The sequence below is a fragment of the Camponotus vicinus genome, unplaced genomic scaffold (assembly GCF_025532165.1).
Source record: "Camponotus vicinus isolate PSW18456_S1 unplaced genomic scaffold, iyCamVici1.0 SCAF_10, whole genome shotgun sequence".
Taxonomy (NCBI): Eukaryota; Metazoa; Arthropoda; class Insecta; order Hymenoptera; family Formicidae; genus Camponotus; species Camponotus vicinus.
The window spans coordinates 4,974,678-4,993,579 of record NW_028141946.1 but is presented as its reverse complement, the minus strand read 5'-3'; the positions used below and the strand labels follow the sequence as shown (position 1 = coordinate 4,993,579).

Sequence of the window (18,902 nt, the reverse complement as noted above, 5' to 3'; positions counted from 1 at the left end):
GCTAAATCTGTTAATTCGTTGCAGACTCTTCGTTATTAATTGCATCTTCAAATTAATAATTTTTCTTTCAGAATCATGTACATACATATATATATATATATATATATATATATATATATATATATATATAAATATTACTCGCTTTTAATGTAGCAACATATAATATTAGTAATAATAGGTGTATATATATGAATATATATTAGTATATGCGTGTATATGTTATATAGGTATATGTGCATATTTTTTCTAGTTTAAGATTGTATTATGTGTATATGTGCATAAACTAAATATTAAGTCTTGTTACATTTATATACATAGATATTATTATATATATTATAAATAGATATATATATGTTATATTTCTCTTACAGGTACAAATGTAAAGTATGTTCTAACAATAAGCATCAATAGTGGCGTCAATGATTAATGTTAGACATAATGGCCATAGTATTGTTATGGTTATTTGCGATACAGTTAAAAAAATAGGACTGTCAATTTGACAAACTGACATTTAGTAAGATTTAATTCGAATGTTTGCATTATGAGAAGTTACGTAAAGAAATTATACAATGAGCAGCAAATTTTCAAATATTCATGTATGCAATATTTTCGAAATACAAAATATAAACCACAAATATAATTAAAAAATTTGAAATGCTGCAAAAAATCATAAAATAAATGTATTACATATATTACATTTATTTTAATAATACATTTTATATGTATGTATATACATTTTATAAATATGTATAGATGTTATGTGTCGAATATAATATCTCTTTTCTTCTAATTCTAGAATATATTTTTATTCTTTATCTTTTACACTTTTTATATTTTTTATTCTATATTTTATTATTTTCGGGATAAAAATTCTTTAATTTTCAACTACAAGAAAAGATAATTTGATATAGAATAGATCTCTTTTCACACTCTTTATATAAAAATGAAATCGAGATATAAAATTAAAAAAGTTCGCGCAAAATCTTAAATGATTTTTAGTACGTAAAATTTGACTAACAAGACAACAACTTCTTAATTTTTCATTTTAAGATTGAAAAACTGCTCATAATGCAAATATTTGCGAGATAACTGGCATAAAAAAGCAGCGCACATATGAGATATGCATATACCGCATGAATGGCAAGTTTCGTTTCGCACCCTTTAATTACTTTCTTGCGCGCGAACTTACCGAACTCCCATAGCCCCTTCCTTCGTGCACCCTTACTCGTGAATAAGCTTAAGTAAATGCAAGACACGCGCGCTCTATTCACACAAACAAGCCTTGTGGAGAAAAAATTACGACGGTCGACATCTCAATTCCGACACGAGCAAGCCGTCGATCGATGGTCGCTTACGCAACAGCCAATCGACTTTAACGAGATTCCACCGTTTTAATTAACGAGCGCACGCGTTTTACTCGCTCCTTCATTCGCGGTAATCATGCGAGACGAAGACGAACGATGGAGAATAGGAACGTCGTCCGATAAATACGTCGTTGCAGCACATACATTGGCGCATGCATGTGTCTCATGTACGTTCACATATGTACATCAGTGGTACACCGTTTTATTTTACAAATGTATTACCGATGTCGTTTCCGCCGTCGTGACCTTCTTACCTCCTCGTGATGTATCCGGGAGGAAACGTTCACGAGAAGAAAACCTCGGAGATATCGGCATTTTCATTTTTTTATTAATATGATAATACGCAACACTGTCACGTTATATGACAGATTTTTCTTTAAAACATTAAATTTTTGCTTGTAATTCATAATTAAAATATTTTAATCGGTATTAAAATATTTTAATGTAAGCATATAAAACCTGTATAAAAATTTGTGTAACCATCTTAGTTTATTAAACTTTAATTTTTAACTTTGAATTTAAACTTTAAATATGCACAGTATATATTACTCATTTTATTATTGTTATCAACGTTCGTACTCGAGAATTTTATTTCTCTGAGTAAATTCAAAAGGAAGAATTCATCACTAAGAATTTCGGTGATATTCTCCCCTGCGTATCCAAATTCTCACACAGGTATCACGGACGATACTTTTGCCGTTTCTTTTCCGACAGCGTAATTGTCGAACACAACTTCGCTTTTAAGACGGAATAACGGCGCGATTTGTAGACCGGTAGTGCCTTTCTGGAATTTAAGACAAGCTACGTGGCAGACATAAATAGTTCCGCGATCCGGTAGACGAAGAAATCGTCTACCGAGTCGTGTACCTCAGTTACACGTCCGGTAATCGATGCTTTGAGATTTTCATCGGGGAAATAGATGAGAGAACTTATTGACGATTGTATGATGATTCGGTAGTGATTTAATATTAAAAATCAAAGTTTTATCATAAACTAGACATTGAGGATGTAAATGTAAATATATGAAAGTTCTCGTCCTTCAATTGTTTCTAGCTAGTCGTTAGCTTAATAAAAACATCTGATATTAATATATATTATATGATAATCCTGTGGTTGCCACCCTCCTGAATTTGCTTGAAATCTCCAGAGAATAAAATCTCTTACGTGAATAGAAAATCTCCGGGCTACATGGAGCGAATCAATATTTCTTTTAGAAAAAATAATTTAGAAATATTATTAAGTGTAATAAGAACATTTAAAGAATTTTATGTTGTAATTATTGTTGTTGCGTCCATATATTTTATCTTGTAAATAATGTGATCCTTTCTTAATACTGTATGTATATATAATAATTACTTTGAAGAAATAAAATAGTTATATGATTTTAAAAATTTGGAATATGATGTCTCTTTTTCTCTTTGTGATGAGACTGTAATAATTTTCCTAATTATCAGGCAAAGATTGATATTGAGGTGGCAACCGTAGTAATAAAAGCTCGAATTATCTCGCGGATGACAAAAATTAAATTGTGCCGTACTACAATTGATCCCAAGTTCTTTTACATGACGCTTCTGGATAAATACTCTAGAATTATGTATTGCGAATGCAATTATGAATATTTATAAAAAATCGTGTACATATGCATATAAAATTTGTACATAGGGCAGAAGTATATTAACATTTATTCTTACATACATTTGTTCGTAGCGCAATCCAAGATTCCTCTCGTATTTGATGTATATTTGTTAGATAAAATTTCAACGAATTACTTATTATTGTTGATCACTGTTGACACTACGTCTCGTTAGCACTTTTTGTAGATGAATGTAGTCAATAAAGGCCAGTATATCTGCAATTTTAAGAAATCGTTTTATCCCGGACACATGTATATAATATAAATATAAATATATATATATATATATATATATATATATATATATATATATATATATATATATATACACATATATTCTAAGTTTATTGTATTTAATTGATCATTTTGGTGAAACGTATGTGAATATACAAAATATTTCGTATACGTTTAATAGTAATAAGATGAATGCAATTTGTAAATAAATGATTGGCATGGGAACGGGACCGGGCCAGTAAGTACTTGTACATTGATATTAGATGATAATAAAAGTTCATTATTTTACCATCTTTTTGTAAGACATTAAGTAATGTAACCTGTTTAAATAATATATACCTATTCCTTTAATTTATCTTATTACATTATGTTTTCCCTGCGATAATTATACTTCGTTATAATATTATATGGAATAATAATTTGTCTCCTGGATTTTTTCTAATTTGATTAAAAGATTGTTACAAAATTTATTATAAATATTCTGTATAAAATGTGTATAATTTGCAAAATCCGGATCGTGATAGAAAAAAATAGAGGAATAGATATACTTTCGCTAAATAGATTGTATAAAACATGCCAAATAAATTATACTTCGTTATAATATATATTTTCAATTGTTACGACATGTTATGACAAAAAGAATATTTTTATTCAAATATCACATATTTTTATTATATTTTATCATGATTTTTTTACTAAAAAATGGTTCTTGAGCTCAAATTAAAAAAAAATAGGAAAAATGTGAATACGTGAAATAACATTTTAATATATTTAATAATTATATGTTAAATATGTTAATGTAAATAACATTTTAATATAATTGTGATATATCTAAAGGAAAATATGTTTTTAAAAGAAATTTTGTAATAACATTAAGACAAAAAATAAGAAAAACATTTTTAATAATCTACGAAAAGAATGCAATATTATATTATTAAGGTTATTATTAATGATGAACCGTGTTCTAATAAAGCAAATATGAGGAAATGAATTTTGTATCTTGACATTAATGTATGTATACATAAATGCACCGCGAAAAACACGAGAATATGAGGTCGACTAGACTGATTTTACGAATGTAACTGTTTAACGTTGTAATGTTAGGTGACAGACGGCCGCATTTAGTCGTAATACTTTGATATGAATATTCAATGTACGTATGTCAAGAATACTCGATGGGACGGTTTCATAAATACACACATTCGCATTGCTTACGCTAACGTGTGTCTTTTTCGCAATGTTCTGTTTGGCGAGCACATAAGTCATGTATTACGTATAGTTCTGCGAGAGCACAGAACATTTATATACTTATTTTTTTAGACTATGGAGTGTCGAAGCTGAGTGGATATTACGTGAATATATATTGAATAGGTAAATTTGATATTTATTTGACATTACAAAAAATATCATAAGTAAAATATTATTATATAAAAATATAAAATAACAAAATCAGTCTTTTAATTATGCTATTTTTTTAAGAATAGATATATGAATATATAGAAATACAATTTTAATAAGACGGATAAATTATCGCTATTTTTTAATATGTAAAATTTTTAAAAATTTCTTTAAAAATCACGAACAAAATGTAATGAATAAAATAAGTAGTAAGTTTCTTACAAGCAATATATTCGTCAAATGCTGATTTTACGATAATCAAGTCAATGATTAGACTTCGGAACAGGATGACTCGGAGTGAAAACTTCATAGTCAACTATTGAAAAGTGATAGTCTCCCATGAGTAGCTGATTAGATGCGTGATCTCCCTCGTAACTATGCGGAAGATTGCTGTAGCTTTCTTTGTTGACATTACAGTTGCTCGATATGAGCAAATCAGCTCCGGCACCAAAGATTGGTCCTATACTGTAATGTATAATATATAGATTAAATAAAATTAATTTAATTTAATTTTTCTTTGAGAACTTAATAAAAATTTTCTATAAAAGTCGATTTTTACTCGGGATGATAGCAGATTGCAAACGATTTCTTCACAATATCGAATTTTGTTGGTGGTACATCTTGATTATTCGTCAATGAGAACAAAAAACTCTTTTCTGAAGCAATATATTGTGCTTTCGAGTTAGTTTTACCCCATGGAACATCGCTAAATCCTCCGCATATTTCGCCGCGCACACCCTGAAATATAACGGATGATACTTTTTGTAGTAGATACAAAAAAAATTAAAATAAAAATATTATAGGCTGCTTTGCATTTAGGGACATAAGTCGATACAAGTGTCATTCTATCTTTGTTTGTTGTTTCACTGAAAAAAGATAGAATGACGCTTGTGTCGACTTATGTCGCTAAATGGAAAGCACCCATACTTACCAGTACTATCACATATGTTGGGCAAACGTTATCACAGTGTCGATGAAAAGACGCAGCAGAATAGCCATGAGTGGATGCTCTGAAAGTAATAGATTATGAATCATATATAAATATATATGAATAAATTGTCAAGAAGATCATTGAATCACAGACTGAAACACTTTGAGAGATAAAAGTAAAATTCTTACGCAAAGATTGATTTTATTAAACTATTTAATTCATCGTTTTAAATGAATTACTTTTGAAATACTTCTTACATGATATCTCTATGACTCTTGAAACTTACCGATAGACTAATCGCCAACTCTGTTTAGGCACTCCATACCATTGATTCAAAAGTCGTTGAAAACCCACTTTATCTCTGGAAAGGATCTGCGAGCTCGGAAAAAGGAATGGACTCACTCGCGGATGCAGTCGTTTATCAGAGCAAATCTCCGAATACTTATTCGGCAGAGCTGCATACCTATACCTAAAGCGAAACGTCGAGATCGAAGGCGATACCACCAAACGGTGAGTGCCGCCCCGTTAGATCATACCTTAGAAATTTCGAGCCGCTCGATCGATCGGGACTGAAAAATTCGTACCTCTCCAACGACATTTCTATCGGCACTGCTCCAGTCGGCTCTACCTCTTCCGCAAACACTTGGCTATCTATCAGCAATAATCTTACATGATTTATCACACCAGACAAATGTTGACACACTCTTAAACGTTCCTCTTCAGTCCAGTGTTGTGTGGGTTGTGTCACTCCGGCCTAAAATAAAAATACAATTAAAAAGCATGTCCTTAAATTGCATAGTAAATTTGAAGCATATCAAGAAATTGAATAGAGCAAAATAAGCAGACCTGATATTTTGCCCAATTGAGAACAGCCCGCCATACATCCTCTTCTTCCAAACCGAGGTAGTCTGACGATATCAATTTTACCAAAGCATCCTTTGGAAGATTACAAAATGCTGTCGTCTTTACAGTATCTACAGCATTTTCTCCAATAAAAGCAAAGCATTTCTCAATAAAAGATGAACATGCAGCTTTCCCACCTGAAACAAATAGTTTTTACGTATAATACAATTTTTTTGTAAATATTACTTAAAATTAAATAATGTTTAAAAATAATTATATGTTCTTTTTACAAATAATTACAAAAAGAAATAGAAGTTTATTTGAAAACCATAAGTGATAAAATTTCTATAAAATGTAATAAATAATTAAAAGTCTTTTTTAAATAAATGAAAACCACAAACACAATCTCACCTATTTTTTGTGAAATATATGTATATATTTGTTTCTTAGAATTTTTTTAAATTCCTTTTACATCAATTTCTTTGATAATCTTTATTCAAAATTGTACAACTCAATATTATGTTTAAATATCTCTTTCTACACAATTATGATTCTTTATTCTTATCTCTCACTATACATAGATTATATATATTTATAATGTATATAGCTGTAATAGATACATGGATGTTATAATATAGGTAAAAATAAATAGAAAAACACTTTTTAGAGAATAAGAAACTATTTAATAATATTGCTATATGTTATTTATCTTTTATAAAGTCACACAGTACACATTCAGCATAGGTTTTTACAAAAGTTGTCATTCAAAATAGAATCCTACATTATTTGTATCGCTAATAAGCACTGGCAATGTATAATATATTGCAAAGAATATTTGCTCACATAAGTTTAAATTAGACTAATTCATTGATGTAAAATATTGAATGTTTCTCTCTCATGACAAAATTTGATGGTATTTCTTATTCGTCAGCATTTATATAGAAATTTGTACTAAGATAACTAAAAGTATTACAAGATATAAATTTAATCCATCCATACATTGGTCACGCAAATACATTTTTCTTAAATGATCGTCAACTTTTGCAGTTGAACAATCTCCCTGAACGCTTTGCTCACAGTCCAAGAACTTCTGAAGAATTCAGAATTTGATAAACTTGGCGCCAATTTGTTGCCGGGTTAAGGTTAGGTTACTCTTCATCGCCATTAATTTGCGCTGGGATTGGTATTTTGTATTAACGTGATATTGTCGCCCTTCAGCATGATCCGTCCCAGTTGCTTCCTATTTTTCGTCTTCTGGTGATACTCCTCGGCATCGTCCAGCACCAAATTCATGTATTCGTCGAAGCCGACGATGTGTCCCTCGATCCGCAAGTTGACGTTCTCGAATAACCAGACTTGCACGCGCGAACGGTTTTGCAGATAGCGAAATATCAAATTAATGGGTTGTACCATTACCTTCTGGACTTTCTGCGGCCCCTTGTACGACATTTTTCGTGTCGATGTTTAAAAACTGGATAACGACGAAAAAAGAGCGTGCTCTGTAGCGTGGGACGCCGACAAATATGGCGATCTCGTAGCAGTGATGCCAACCTGACAATATTAGCCGAGACTAGTCGCTTTCATGGTTGCCTTGTCCTGATTGGTCAATCGAACAACTCGAAGTGCACTTCGTGTCTCGTAGTTAATCGACGCAGTACGCGTAAAGTATTATAAATAAATTGTTGCAATTAAATTTATATATATTTCGAGAGATTTCTAAGTATTTACCAAATATTTGAAATTTTATTTCTATTACATGCGCGTGTATTGCAATATTAAATCATTCTTTTGAACGTTTCGACATTTCGAGAATCGTAAAGTGCAGTGTCTCGCGCCCTTCGATAGATTTCAAATCGCAGTGAACGTGTCGAGACGCGTCGCGGCGGTTGCAGAGTCGTGTTTGTGTTTAACTCCGTGTTTTTTCGCGATTGTTATTGTCTCAAAACAATCTGCCGTGTGAGAAATTATTACGAGTGTTTTTCGCCAAGTGTCGGATGTTCGTCGTGTCGTACGTAACGGGTAAAGTATCGCGTGCAATCCGTATTGCGACTTCGATAATCGTTTCTTTATACTCGGACAATCGCCATTTTTCATACGTTTCAAATTTTCTCACAAGTGCAGTAAATGCGTCGTAAATGCAACGAGATGCACGATAATTGCCAAGTATGTGCATATTTTTGTTTAAAATATTGTTCTAATTAATATTGTTAACAATAATAAGTTAATGCTGATATAATTTTGCTAGGTTTATATTTGGATATTGCATACAATATACTGCTTATTTATGACTAAATAAAGATACGACATAAGGTTCTTTTTCGCATACATATGGTATCGAAAATTAAACTCACCGAAATTATATCAGTTTTAATTTTGATAATATATTAAATATCAATTACATTCCTATTTCTAATATTTGAATAGCAATAAATGAAAGAGTAAATGCCTTGATTTTATTGCAAATCGATAAAGCTATATTAATAACCATAATTGTAACACACAAGTGTCTAATTCAATCAGAATTGATTTTCTAAAACTTGCGATATTAAAAGCATTAAAATTAGATAGTTTTTATCGTAAACAAATGCATTGTATTTTATCATTTTACAGATGTTTTTTAGTAAATAATTTTTTTATTACTAAAAATATTTATATTTAATAAAATATTTATAAATAATTATTTTAAATGATATTGGATTAAATATAAATAGAATGTTGTTCGGGTCGTTTTATTTGTGAATTAAAGTGTATTAAAATAAGATGATGATTTTATTATACTTCATTAAAGATTTAAATAATATAATTTTTTATTATCTATTTTATATACTTTTATATTCTTTTATTTTAATGTAATGTTTTTTTATAGAAGATAATACACACATTATTATAAAATATATATTTAAAATAATTTTTGAAATATTGTTATATATATAATTCTATTTAGTTAAATATTTGTGCATTAAATCTGTGTATACATATATTTCATATTTTATATTTTATTAGGAAAGATGGATCAAAAAGATGCCTGTAACGTGCTGCCGAGGACGTGTATACGGTGCAACATGATACCGATAAAAGAGAAGTCTTCGTTTGGTACCGTGAGTAAAAAATTTTTATCTTTTTATATCTTTTCCATGTGATATTATAACGCAATTGGAGAGTCGAAAGTTTTCAAGTGTCTAATTTGCCGCATGCAATATGCAAACTACGAGAAACTATTAATATATGTATTTAAATAAATACCTGGAACTCGTTCCTGAGCTTCCAAAGCGGCGGTTAAAAGTGCACACGCGTTTCCGGGGCTTAAAGTGGCAGATACATGTTCCTCGCAACTCCTCCAAAGTTCCTCGATATCGAGTTCTTGTGCCAATCCTAGCATTTCGAAGATCCCACTGTCTTGTAGTATTATCTGCAATCAGTTAAGAGAGAATTTATGACTATTTGTCGTAATCTTGTGCAATATAATAGGCTTATAAGATTTTGTAATATCTTATCGTTTAAAATATATACCCAGATTTAGGAATTTATTTATCCGACATATGCAGTAATTAAAATCTAATATTGAATTTTAAGAGATAAAGTTTTATCTCTCTCACATGATTAATCTCTCTCTATAATCATCACTACTTGAAATAAATAAAAAGTACTTTAAAAATCGTATTAACTTTTCTATAAATATATGGAACAGAGCATAGAAGTCTTACTAAACATTATGCAAAAAATAATAATTTAAATATTTTCTAAAATTAATACAAATAATATTTTGCAGATATAGTATAATATTTATTCAGATTTTCTTCGTGAAATTATTCTCATAAGAAATATTTTTTTATAATTTTAATTTTTTAATAAAATTGTTTTCAATAAAAAGAAAAATCTTAAATGTTAAATTAATCGTGAGGATATCAATGAAAAGATATGTTATATATATTTATTTATAAAATTTTTGATCTTTTACAATTTAAAAATGATCCCTTGTTCAAAAAAAGCGAGATGCGAGCAAAGTACTGTACTTAAAGAGTGCCGAATAACAAAATGGTAAATTGCAAAATCACAGATTTGATTTGATTGTACATAGAAAGCTATCAAATTTCACACATGATACCTACCATGCCGGTGTAGATGTAACGAATAAACTGACGGAATGTTTCCGGATGCGCGTGCGGCATTCGCACCGGTGTCGGGTTACTGGCTGTGCCGATTCTCTTGGAGGCCGTGAAATTCTTGCACCTGTGAAATAATTTTTGAAAACAAACCTGTCTCTATCGCGCGGCATCGCATTGCGCTTTGCACAGTTTGCTATCTTGACGCGTTTCTCAGAATAAACAAGCGCCTTTTTCGCCGTTCCTTGTATACGCTACTTCTCGCACGCTTTCGTAACGAAAGAGCTTAATTGACTTCGTCACGAAGCTGTAGAGACACACGAAACCAAGGTACAGTGGCAGAGGCGTATTCTTCCTACGTTAAAAATTAATGGCAACTTTCAGAAGCACCCTCACGCCATGTATCTTTGCACCATGTTGGAAACAAGATAGTGAAAGTAGAATGAAAATATAATCGACAGAATAACAGAATATCCTTTCCTTTCATATATTCCATTAATTGTTCGATCTAGATCGAATCACACTATAAATCACATCATTGGTGTAATGAACGCGAAAATATGCGTGTAAAGAATGTGATTAAAATAGATCGATAAACCTTAACAGCGTAATAAAAATTGTTGCTTTGTCGATATTTTTTATTTCTATTTAAAAACAGAATAGTTTCTCCCTAAATATGTGAATAAGTTATATTTGATGCTGGCAAATATCGAGTTTTTATTTTATTATCACCTCTGAATAAACGCGCACAACAATTTATCAAATATTGATATTGAGTTTGTATAATATAAAATCCTGACATACAATGTGCAAAGCCAAACGTTTCATATATCGCTATTCTATTTGGCAAGTTTCATAATATCTCATAGAATAGATTGAAACGAAAACTGATATATAATTAAATGAGAAATCGAATAAACGTCGTGTCCAGAAAAATACAATTCAACATTCTAGTGGTATGCTATTGTGACCTCCTCGATATATCGAAACAAAATTGAATTTACGAACTGGAGTGTTTTCCAACAAGGAAAAAAACAGAAAGAAGCGAGGTTACGTAGGGTAGAAGAGCGTAAATTGATTCGTTTTTTTAATCGACTCAGACAGACTTTGTTTTTATTCCGCCTAGTCTTAGCAACGTTAATTAGTTTTGCCAGACAGTTTTATAGAAAGAAAAAGAAAGCCATGATAATTCATACTTTCAATAACGACGCTCGGAAGTTAAATCCGTTAATAGCTCTTGTATTATTCTGCTTATTCGCTATTCTGCGAGCACTCGTCGCAAGCATTTTCTTTATTAAAGATAGCTCACTGTGTAATAATTTTTCTTTTCACGAAGCTCTGTAAGATTATATGACTCTAATATTGATTTTAGTACACGATTCAATATAATATAGGATGTCGTATTTTCCCACTACAATGTATTGGTATTATTTTAATTTCATTTCGACAAGCGGGAGGAAAAAATATATATGTATTCTTATTTAAATACCATTATATATCAATTTATAATGCAAAAAATATTGTATAATAATATCTATTACTATCTATAATATCTTGCTGTTATATAAACTTATGATACAATGAATCTTTTTTTTAAATCACGTATAAGTAATTATATATTAATTGGGATATATTTTAAAGAAGAAATTTAAGACATCAGGCTTATGCATAAAGATTACATAAAGTATTTTCCATCAAAGAGCATGCAGCCTTGAAATTACACGGTACTCTTTTAAATGAAATCAATATGTTATCATTAATCAGCATGATTAAGCATGATTCAAATTATAAATATAGCATTGCAAACACAACGAAATTTTGTTAAAAGAGTCAGTGATAGCAGCTTTTTTAATCAATAATACCTTAAATACATCTTATAATACAAGATATATATGCTATAAATAGCAATATATCTTATTATAAAAATATCTGAGTTTTTTGTCTGAATAAGAATGTTATGAATTTATTTTTGTGGATTTATTATATCTTAAGAAATATAACATACATATAATTCTAAATTTTTAAATACTAGTTATAGAAAATCTTATTGCCATAATCACAGCGAAACATAAAATGGAAGAGTAAAAAGTATGAAATGTTTTATTGAAGATCAATAAAATATTCTACAGATCTCTTTGATAAAATCTTGTCACTGCTTTAATCAATAATATTTTTATTAATCCAATTTAAGAGAACATAATCGCAAGCGGGCGTTAGGAACAAAATATATGAAACGCTGCAAAATATATGAAACGCCTAGATCGTGCGAGAAAACCAGAGGTAAAGTGGATGAAAAGCGCGAAAATACAGCTGAGCGCTCCGGTCTCGGTTAAGCCGAACGTTTTCGACGAACGGAACGTGGCAAAGTTTCGAGCTCTCGACACGAAACTCGAGAGTGTTGACGGTGCGTATGAAATCAGGGAAGGGTGAAATGATGTTTATCCGAATAAACTGGTATTTTGTAAACCGCGGTTTTACTCGAAAATATTATGTAGCAGACTACCTCTGCGCCGAGATTTCGCGAAAAATTCGTTTTGCCATCCGATAATCCAAATTATCAATAATTAATCTCCATGATTGATTCATATATAGATAGATTGAGTTTCTACAATTTATATAATATTTTTATATACGGTGTAAAAAGAGCGTTTATTTCATTTAGTCAATTATCAAATTGTATAATTGTAATATAAGGAATTAGCATGATTTTTTTTAATTGTTGGAATGTTTGTCGAAACTCAACAAGATCGAAAAAATTATACATTTATAAATATTTAAAAATATTTATAAATATATATTCTTGGCTGTGTCGACTCCAACTTTTCTGTCACTTACATTTGTACTCTAATACTCTCCGGAACTCCGTCGAATTAAAGATAACCCGAGGTCTACTGGGAGGGAACAATAATACGCTCTTAGAAAATTTTATTTCCACCTTTTTAGCCAGTATTCCTCATCGCGGATGGGCGAATTCTCGAGTACGCGACTCTTTATCACGATTTTCAATGCGGAAGAGCGTCGTAAAGAGTTTGAGCGTGCGGTAGCATGCATTGTCCATTCGTTTCGACTGCGGACATCTGTCACGAGCACGCGTAACTTAATTTTCCCAGGTTCGCATTGGCGGACGGCCGAATGGAGAGAAAGAGACAGAGAAATAAAACAGAGATAGAGATAGAAAAAGAGAGAGAAAGAGAATAATATCAGAGGGTGGAAATGACGGCGCGATGACAAAGGCCCCGCCGTTACTTTCCGCGCCCGATATTAAAGGGATTCACGGAAATGTCATAATTGACTTTACAATTAGCGCCGCCTTGTCTCACGATGCGCCAACCCTTCGGACAAGTTCGCCCTTCCCCTAAATATCGGAGTCCTCTCCTTATAAATCCGGGTAAAGGAGAGAAAATGCGTCGAAAGATGGAAGGGATGCAGAATTCCGGGGAAAAAAGAGTGCTTCTTTCAATCTACCTAATTAGAACAGCCGATCGATTCGTTTCGCCGTAACTATCTTCATAAGCCGTAACTACTCTTAATTAAAATTCATTAGTCGCACGAACTTTGGCGCGGAAAAATTCAATAAATCTTTGCCTCTTTCGTGCTTTATTATTTTTTCTAATAATATTTTCCGTGCGTTAAGAACGATTGACTTTATTCTTCGTTTCATTTTCAGTTCGTGTGAAAGGAAATCATTTGTTTTTCAACGAAATTATCTTTAATTCTTACATTAATATTCCTAATTAATGACTGCTGAACTAATAATTTTTTTATTACCATTAAAAATTTGCAAGAATATTCCTTTTTCCGAATTATTATATCTTTTTTACATTAAACTAACTCCACGTAATACATATATTCGCGTTGCAAATGTTGTATTAATATTTGCAGTGGAAATATCTTTACATATCAGAGAAGCATATGTGAATTAAAATCGCAATATTGACTCTCTCGTGTGTGTGTATGTGTGTGTGTGTGTGTGTGTGACGATTCATCGCACGTTGTACAGTATTTAAATTCTCCGAGGAAATCTTACACGTAGTAGTTCGATCGACAAAATAGCGCGGCGGGATTATAATAATTACTACTGACAATTAATGCAATATTCCCAGAGTGCATCGCACTTCACCATTTATCAAAGTGATTTGCACGCTGCCTCATAATTCGAATTGCTCGTAGTATCGGAAAATGTCGGAAATAACTGCTTAATAGAAATGATATCATTTTCTTCTTCGAGAAATTTTCATGAGTAATTCGTCGGAATTTATTATATCCAATAAATCTCTAGAGTATAAAACTTGTAATTGCCGTAATAATGTAATGCCTAATATTTTTAAAAATAATTTACGGTTTTCAGTATTTTTATTTGTAAATATTTAATTATATATATAAATTATATTTAAGAATATCTCTTAAATATTTTTATTTAAATATTATTGAAACTTTTCTTGCGATATTTTAAGAATTTCATTCGCTACTTACATAATTTTCTAGAAATATATCTCCGAGAGATCCTGTTCTCTTGTTTCTTTTTAAATTAAGAACAGAATTAATGTGTTTTCATAAATAATGGCTCGTTAAGACCGACCTGGCTTGAAGTATTATTCTGTGGGCATAAACTGGGGTCTCGTCCCTCCCTAGCAGAAACACGATATCAGCTGAGTCCTTATCCTCGGAGAGTCGCGCTAGATCTTCCAACAGTCTCGGTACACCAGCCAATCCTGCCTCGCCAGACATCCCGGCAGCACCTGCCGCCGCCGCAACGGCAACGGCCCTAGTACCCATTGTTCCCGTACTTGTCCCTGTATACAGACGATCGTTAATCAAAAGTGAATTAAGTAATATCGGCTTGAGTAATTAACAAAACAAATCCTCCAGAGCACAAACTTGTCGGCCGCCCTATAAATATTCGCATTACGTTCGCAGATCCCACTTAATTCCCACATCAAAGGCATAAACGCGAATAATTATAATTTATATTTATGTCCTTTTAGAAAAAAGATACAAATGTATTGCGGTTTTTTTGTCTGAAAAATATTATTAATTAAAATAATATACATGGGAAAATAACTATATCCAGAATTAAAATCCATATTTTGAATCGGTCCTATCCTCAAAGAAATAACCGAAAGAACGTATTTGTTCTAAAAGAAGCATTAATTTATCATTTATTTCTTATCCGTCCACATTGCCGGGAAAATCTCATAACGGAGAACAACGCCAGCAATTTGCGATAATCTGAAATTAATAGGACTGCACATAAAAGCGGCAAGAAGATGACAGTTGCGCGCGCGCGGATTGCGGCGCGTCCGGCTGAATTTTTTGCGGATGGTTTGCGACGCGTCGCGGACGTGGAAATTTGTGGGTGTTGGGAAAAAGAGACAAAACCGATTAAGGTACAATTGCCGCTAATTGCGCTATTAATATTTGATTTGCGTGCGCGTTCGTTGATACGTTCGGTCGATCGCGACATGCGGCCGAGAGAGAATTCTGTATTACTGCGATGCGATGGCGCCAACGATCGGGTCTCCTAATTCTCTTTTAATTAGTTCGGGTTTTGTAGTTTTCGAACGCATTGGACGTCGATTGTACCGCGACACGAGAGCTCGCAATCAGCGGCAGTCATTTATCCTTCCGGCGTATCACCATATCGCTCGCATCCTCGTATCGCGTTCCGGACAATGTGATTTGATTAAAATGTCATTGCCAGGGATGCTCTAACGTCCGTCTCTGATGATTCCATAAAGAACTAATTAGCGTTTAGATCACTTCTGCACACGCGAACGGAAGTTTATGGGGCAATATATGCGTAAAATTGATCGTTACTGCTTTTCGCTATGGGCGCTTAAAAGTTTAGTATACTATATTTCTCGTTGATGTTTTTCCAAGTTGATAAGTTTCGACTCCAAGCTGATAAGTTTCGTAACAATGTGTCAGACATCATGGCTTACTCCAGAGTTTTACATTCCTACATATATGCTTATACGATAATCATGCAAATTTTTAGATAGATTTTTAAAATACCTGTATTTATTTAATTTAATTAAAATAGCTTACAATAATAATAACACACAATTTACCTGCTTCTTCAAGAAAATCTATTTCTATATCATCCTCAATTCCTTCATGAAGAAAGAAAGCAAAACAAAGATTTTATCTGTTGTAAAATAATTAATCTATTCATAGTTAAAAATTGCAACAGATAATAACAGACATAAATAAAATTTTTCAAAATTTATCTGTATTATCACACTGAATATATATCATCATATTGGCGTCGTCAAAATAATTTCAGTCTCTAATGAAATTAATATTTCATAAAATTTTTATGCAAAATTAAAGTCACGCTGTTTTTAATTAATCCTCTAACAACCCTCACGACCGCTTTGACGGTCATTCTCAATTGTAACTTTACACGTATCATTTGTATCAAAGGTATTTGAGTATATTTTTATCTATTTTAAATTCGCAAATTCAAAATATCACACTATCAGCTTACTAAAAACTCTTCGATGATGCACAAATAAACGCAATATATAATTGGATTCTAATTACAAATTAATACTAATATTATATTTTAGAATACAACGACGATAATATTATCGGTAGAAATATTGTTTCTTTGTTAAAATTTTCGGAAAATCCGAGCGCGCGATCGATGAATCGATTGGGCGGTGCTTACCTTTACGCACGACCAGATCAACTAGACGCAAATCGAGAGCAGCAGAACCATGTAGTAGATCACATGGAGATGATAGTCGTACGCGAGTCTTGCACTGCCTATCTCTTCTTCCGTATGACTGCTGCAGCGTTCTCGACTTTCGATCGTTTCTGGCTTGTTCGGGATCCCGTCGATAAGAAGAAAAACCGTGAGAAAAAAGATATACGGGAAAACTTTAGCGTCTCTCACTCGTTTCACGAGCGCTGGACCAGACCCTCACGCTCAACTATGCTGCTTCTCAGGTATACTTCCAGCAATCCGTTACTCTTTCTCTCTCTCTTTCCGCCTCCTACCTTCTTCTCAGCTCAGTCGCACTACGGCTGGGACTTATACGGTTCCTCTTCTCGCTCGTGTTCATCGTGTCTCTTTCTCACGAGACCTGTACTCCCGCGAGATCACTGCTTCTTGGGGCCCCGTTGTTGCCAGATCGTCCGTGGATCACACGGTCGAAAAGCGTCCACGGTTCTCTCGTTCTTTCACCTCTTCCGATTTCATTATGCCTTTATAAATCATCATGTATATATACAAATTTAGCAGTTCTAATACATTTGGAATTAATATCTATTTGAGAAATTAATTAAAATTCAATTGCTTAATGTTAATTACAAATTAAATTTTCATGTTAATTAAAAAATAATATATATATGCTTAATAGTGTAAGGAATTTAATTGTCATAAATTTTAGTCAAACGGTCTACTTGTTTTTTATATCTCTTCCTGAAAGAAATTTCGCATTCCTTCGAGTTCGACATTATATGACAGAAAGTATATAGTTATACAGTTGAAGCTGACGCTATTTCAAAAATGACTGCATACTTTGCGGTTAAAGCGATCTATACAATGCGGTTCCATTTATTTTTCAAATCAGGAAGACTCTGTTCACTTTTACCACTGCGTTAAACTTTCTTCCGTTTGAACCCAATTAGAAACCACCGAAACGAATGCTGTCATGCACATTATAATTATGATTTTAGTAGTCAATCAATAACTGAAATGTTTTCTTATTAATTATTTAAGATGAATAGTTGACATTTAAAAAAACATTATTATTTTATAAAAGTGAAAAAAATGTTTAAAATAATTACCAAAAATAAATTCTTAGGTCCACTTTAGATAATATACACAATTCATGAAAAAATTCGAAATAGAATTCTATTATCTATTTACGTAATCGTATATAGAAACATTTAAATAAATAAAAGATATGTACAAAATATATTAAACACAATATATATAAAATTATAAATAGATTTTATAAATAGAAAATTATAAATAGAATTATAAATAGATTCCTTTCTTGAATTGTGTCGTAAATTAAATTTATCTAAAATAGGTTTTAAGCATATAAAAAATCATTTTTTGTCATCATACATTTGCATCAGAATATTATATTTTATAAAAAGAATTCATGCGTGTGATATATGATAAAGTGGATTTTTTATATTGACTAGAAAACAAATTTGAAATCTGATCTGATTGGATTTTTAAAATGAAATTTGTAATATTCTAGTTGTTTATTTTTTTCCTGGTTTTCTCACATGATTTTCTTTATAAGTCGCTCCTCCTTCTTCTGTAACTCTGCAGATATTGAAACTGGCGTATCGTCAGGTATAATACAACGAATATACAAAGTCGATTGAGGGTATGGGGAACCGGTCTGTCAGATCAAAACAAATCATCGGTG

At 31.6% G+C, this 18,902-nt stretch overlaps 3 protein-coding genes across 5 annotated transcripts in view; 1 reads left to right on the top strand and 2 right to left on the bottom strand.

Moving 5' to 3' along the window:
• Nucleotides 1-3,010: 3,010 nt before the first annotated feature.
• On the bottom strand, nucleotides 3,011-17,376 carry LOC145961038 (serine-enriched protein). 2 transcript variants are annotated; one of them, XM_083080858.1, is made up of 11 exons: nucleotides 17,180-17,376; nucleotides 15,086-15,299; nucleotides 10,513-10,633; nucleotides 9,647-9,812; nucleotides 6,407-6,600; nucleotides 6,097-6,314; nucleotides 5,847-6,029; nucleotides 5,561-5,639; nucleotides 5,189-5,367; nucleotides 4,852-5,094; nucleotides 3,011-3,213 (listed from the first exon to the last, which is right to left on the bottom strand). In XM_083080858.1, exons 2-10 carry the CDS (start codon nucleotides 15,280-15,282, stop codon nucleotides 4,893-4,895), a joined length of 1,539 nt encoding a protein of 512 aa, XP_082936984.1. In that variant the 5' UTR covers nucleotides 15,283-15,299; nucleotides 17,180-17,376; the 3' UTR covers nucleotides 3,011-3,213; nucleotides 4,852-4,892. The 2 variants fall into 2 exon arrangements, with proteins under 2 accessions (XP_082936984.1, XP_082936983.1); XM_083080857.1 differs by having other exon boundaries at nucleotides 6,145-6,314; nucleotides 17,180-17,263.
• Nucleotides 7,373-7,946, bottom strand: LOC145961039 (putative small nuclear ribonucleoprotein E). The gene has a single exon (XM_083080860.1). The coding sequence runs from the start codon at nucleotides 7,850-7,852 to the stop codon at nucleotides 7,568-7,570; it is 285 nt and encodes a 94-aa protein (XP_082936986.1). The 5' UTR covers nucleotides 7,853-7,946; the 3' UTR covers nucleotides 7,373-7,567.
• Fz2 (frizzled 2) overlaps nucleotides 8,318-18,902 on the top strand; it is a 92,205-nt gene continuing 81,620 nt past the window's right edge. For both annotated transcript variants that reach the window (XM_083080854.1, XM_083080852.1), the window contains exons 1-2: nucleotides 8,318-8,566; nucleotides 9,407-9,501. The gene's annotated coding sequence lies outside the window, so the exon portion shown is untranslated. The remainder of the gene's footprint in view (nucleotides 8,567-9,406; nucleotides 9,502-18,902) is intronic.

What these genes read in the sequence shown, in the direction of transcription:
- LOC145961039 (XM_083080860.1), bottom strand. Translation starts at nt 7,852, where the DNA reads ATGTCGTACAAGGGGCCGCAGAAAGTCCAGAAGGTAATGGTACAACCC.
- LOC145961038 (XM_083080858.1), bottom strand. Translation starts at nt 15,282, where the DNA reads ATGGGTACTAGGGCCGTTGCCGTTGCGGCGGCGGCAGGTGCTGCCGGG. An exon ending in AGCTCAGGAACGAGTTCCAG is followed by an intron (nt 6,601 to 9,646) that starts GTATTTATTTAA and finishes TATTTGTTTCAG; the next exon opens with GTGGGAAAGCTGCATGTTCA. An exon ending in GCAATCTGCTATCATCCCGA is followed by an intron (nt 5,095 to 5,188) that starts GTAAAAATCGAC and finishes TATACATTACAG; the next exon opens with TATAGGACCAATCTTTGGTG.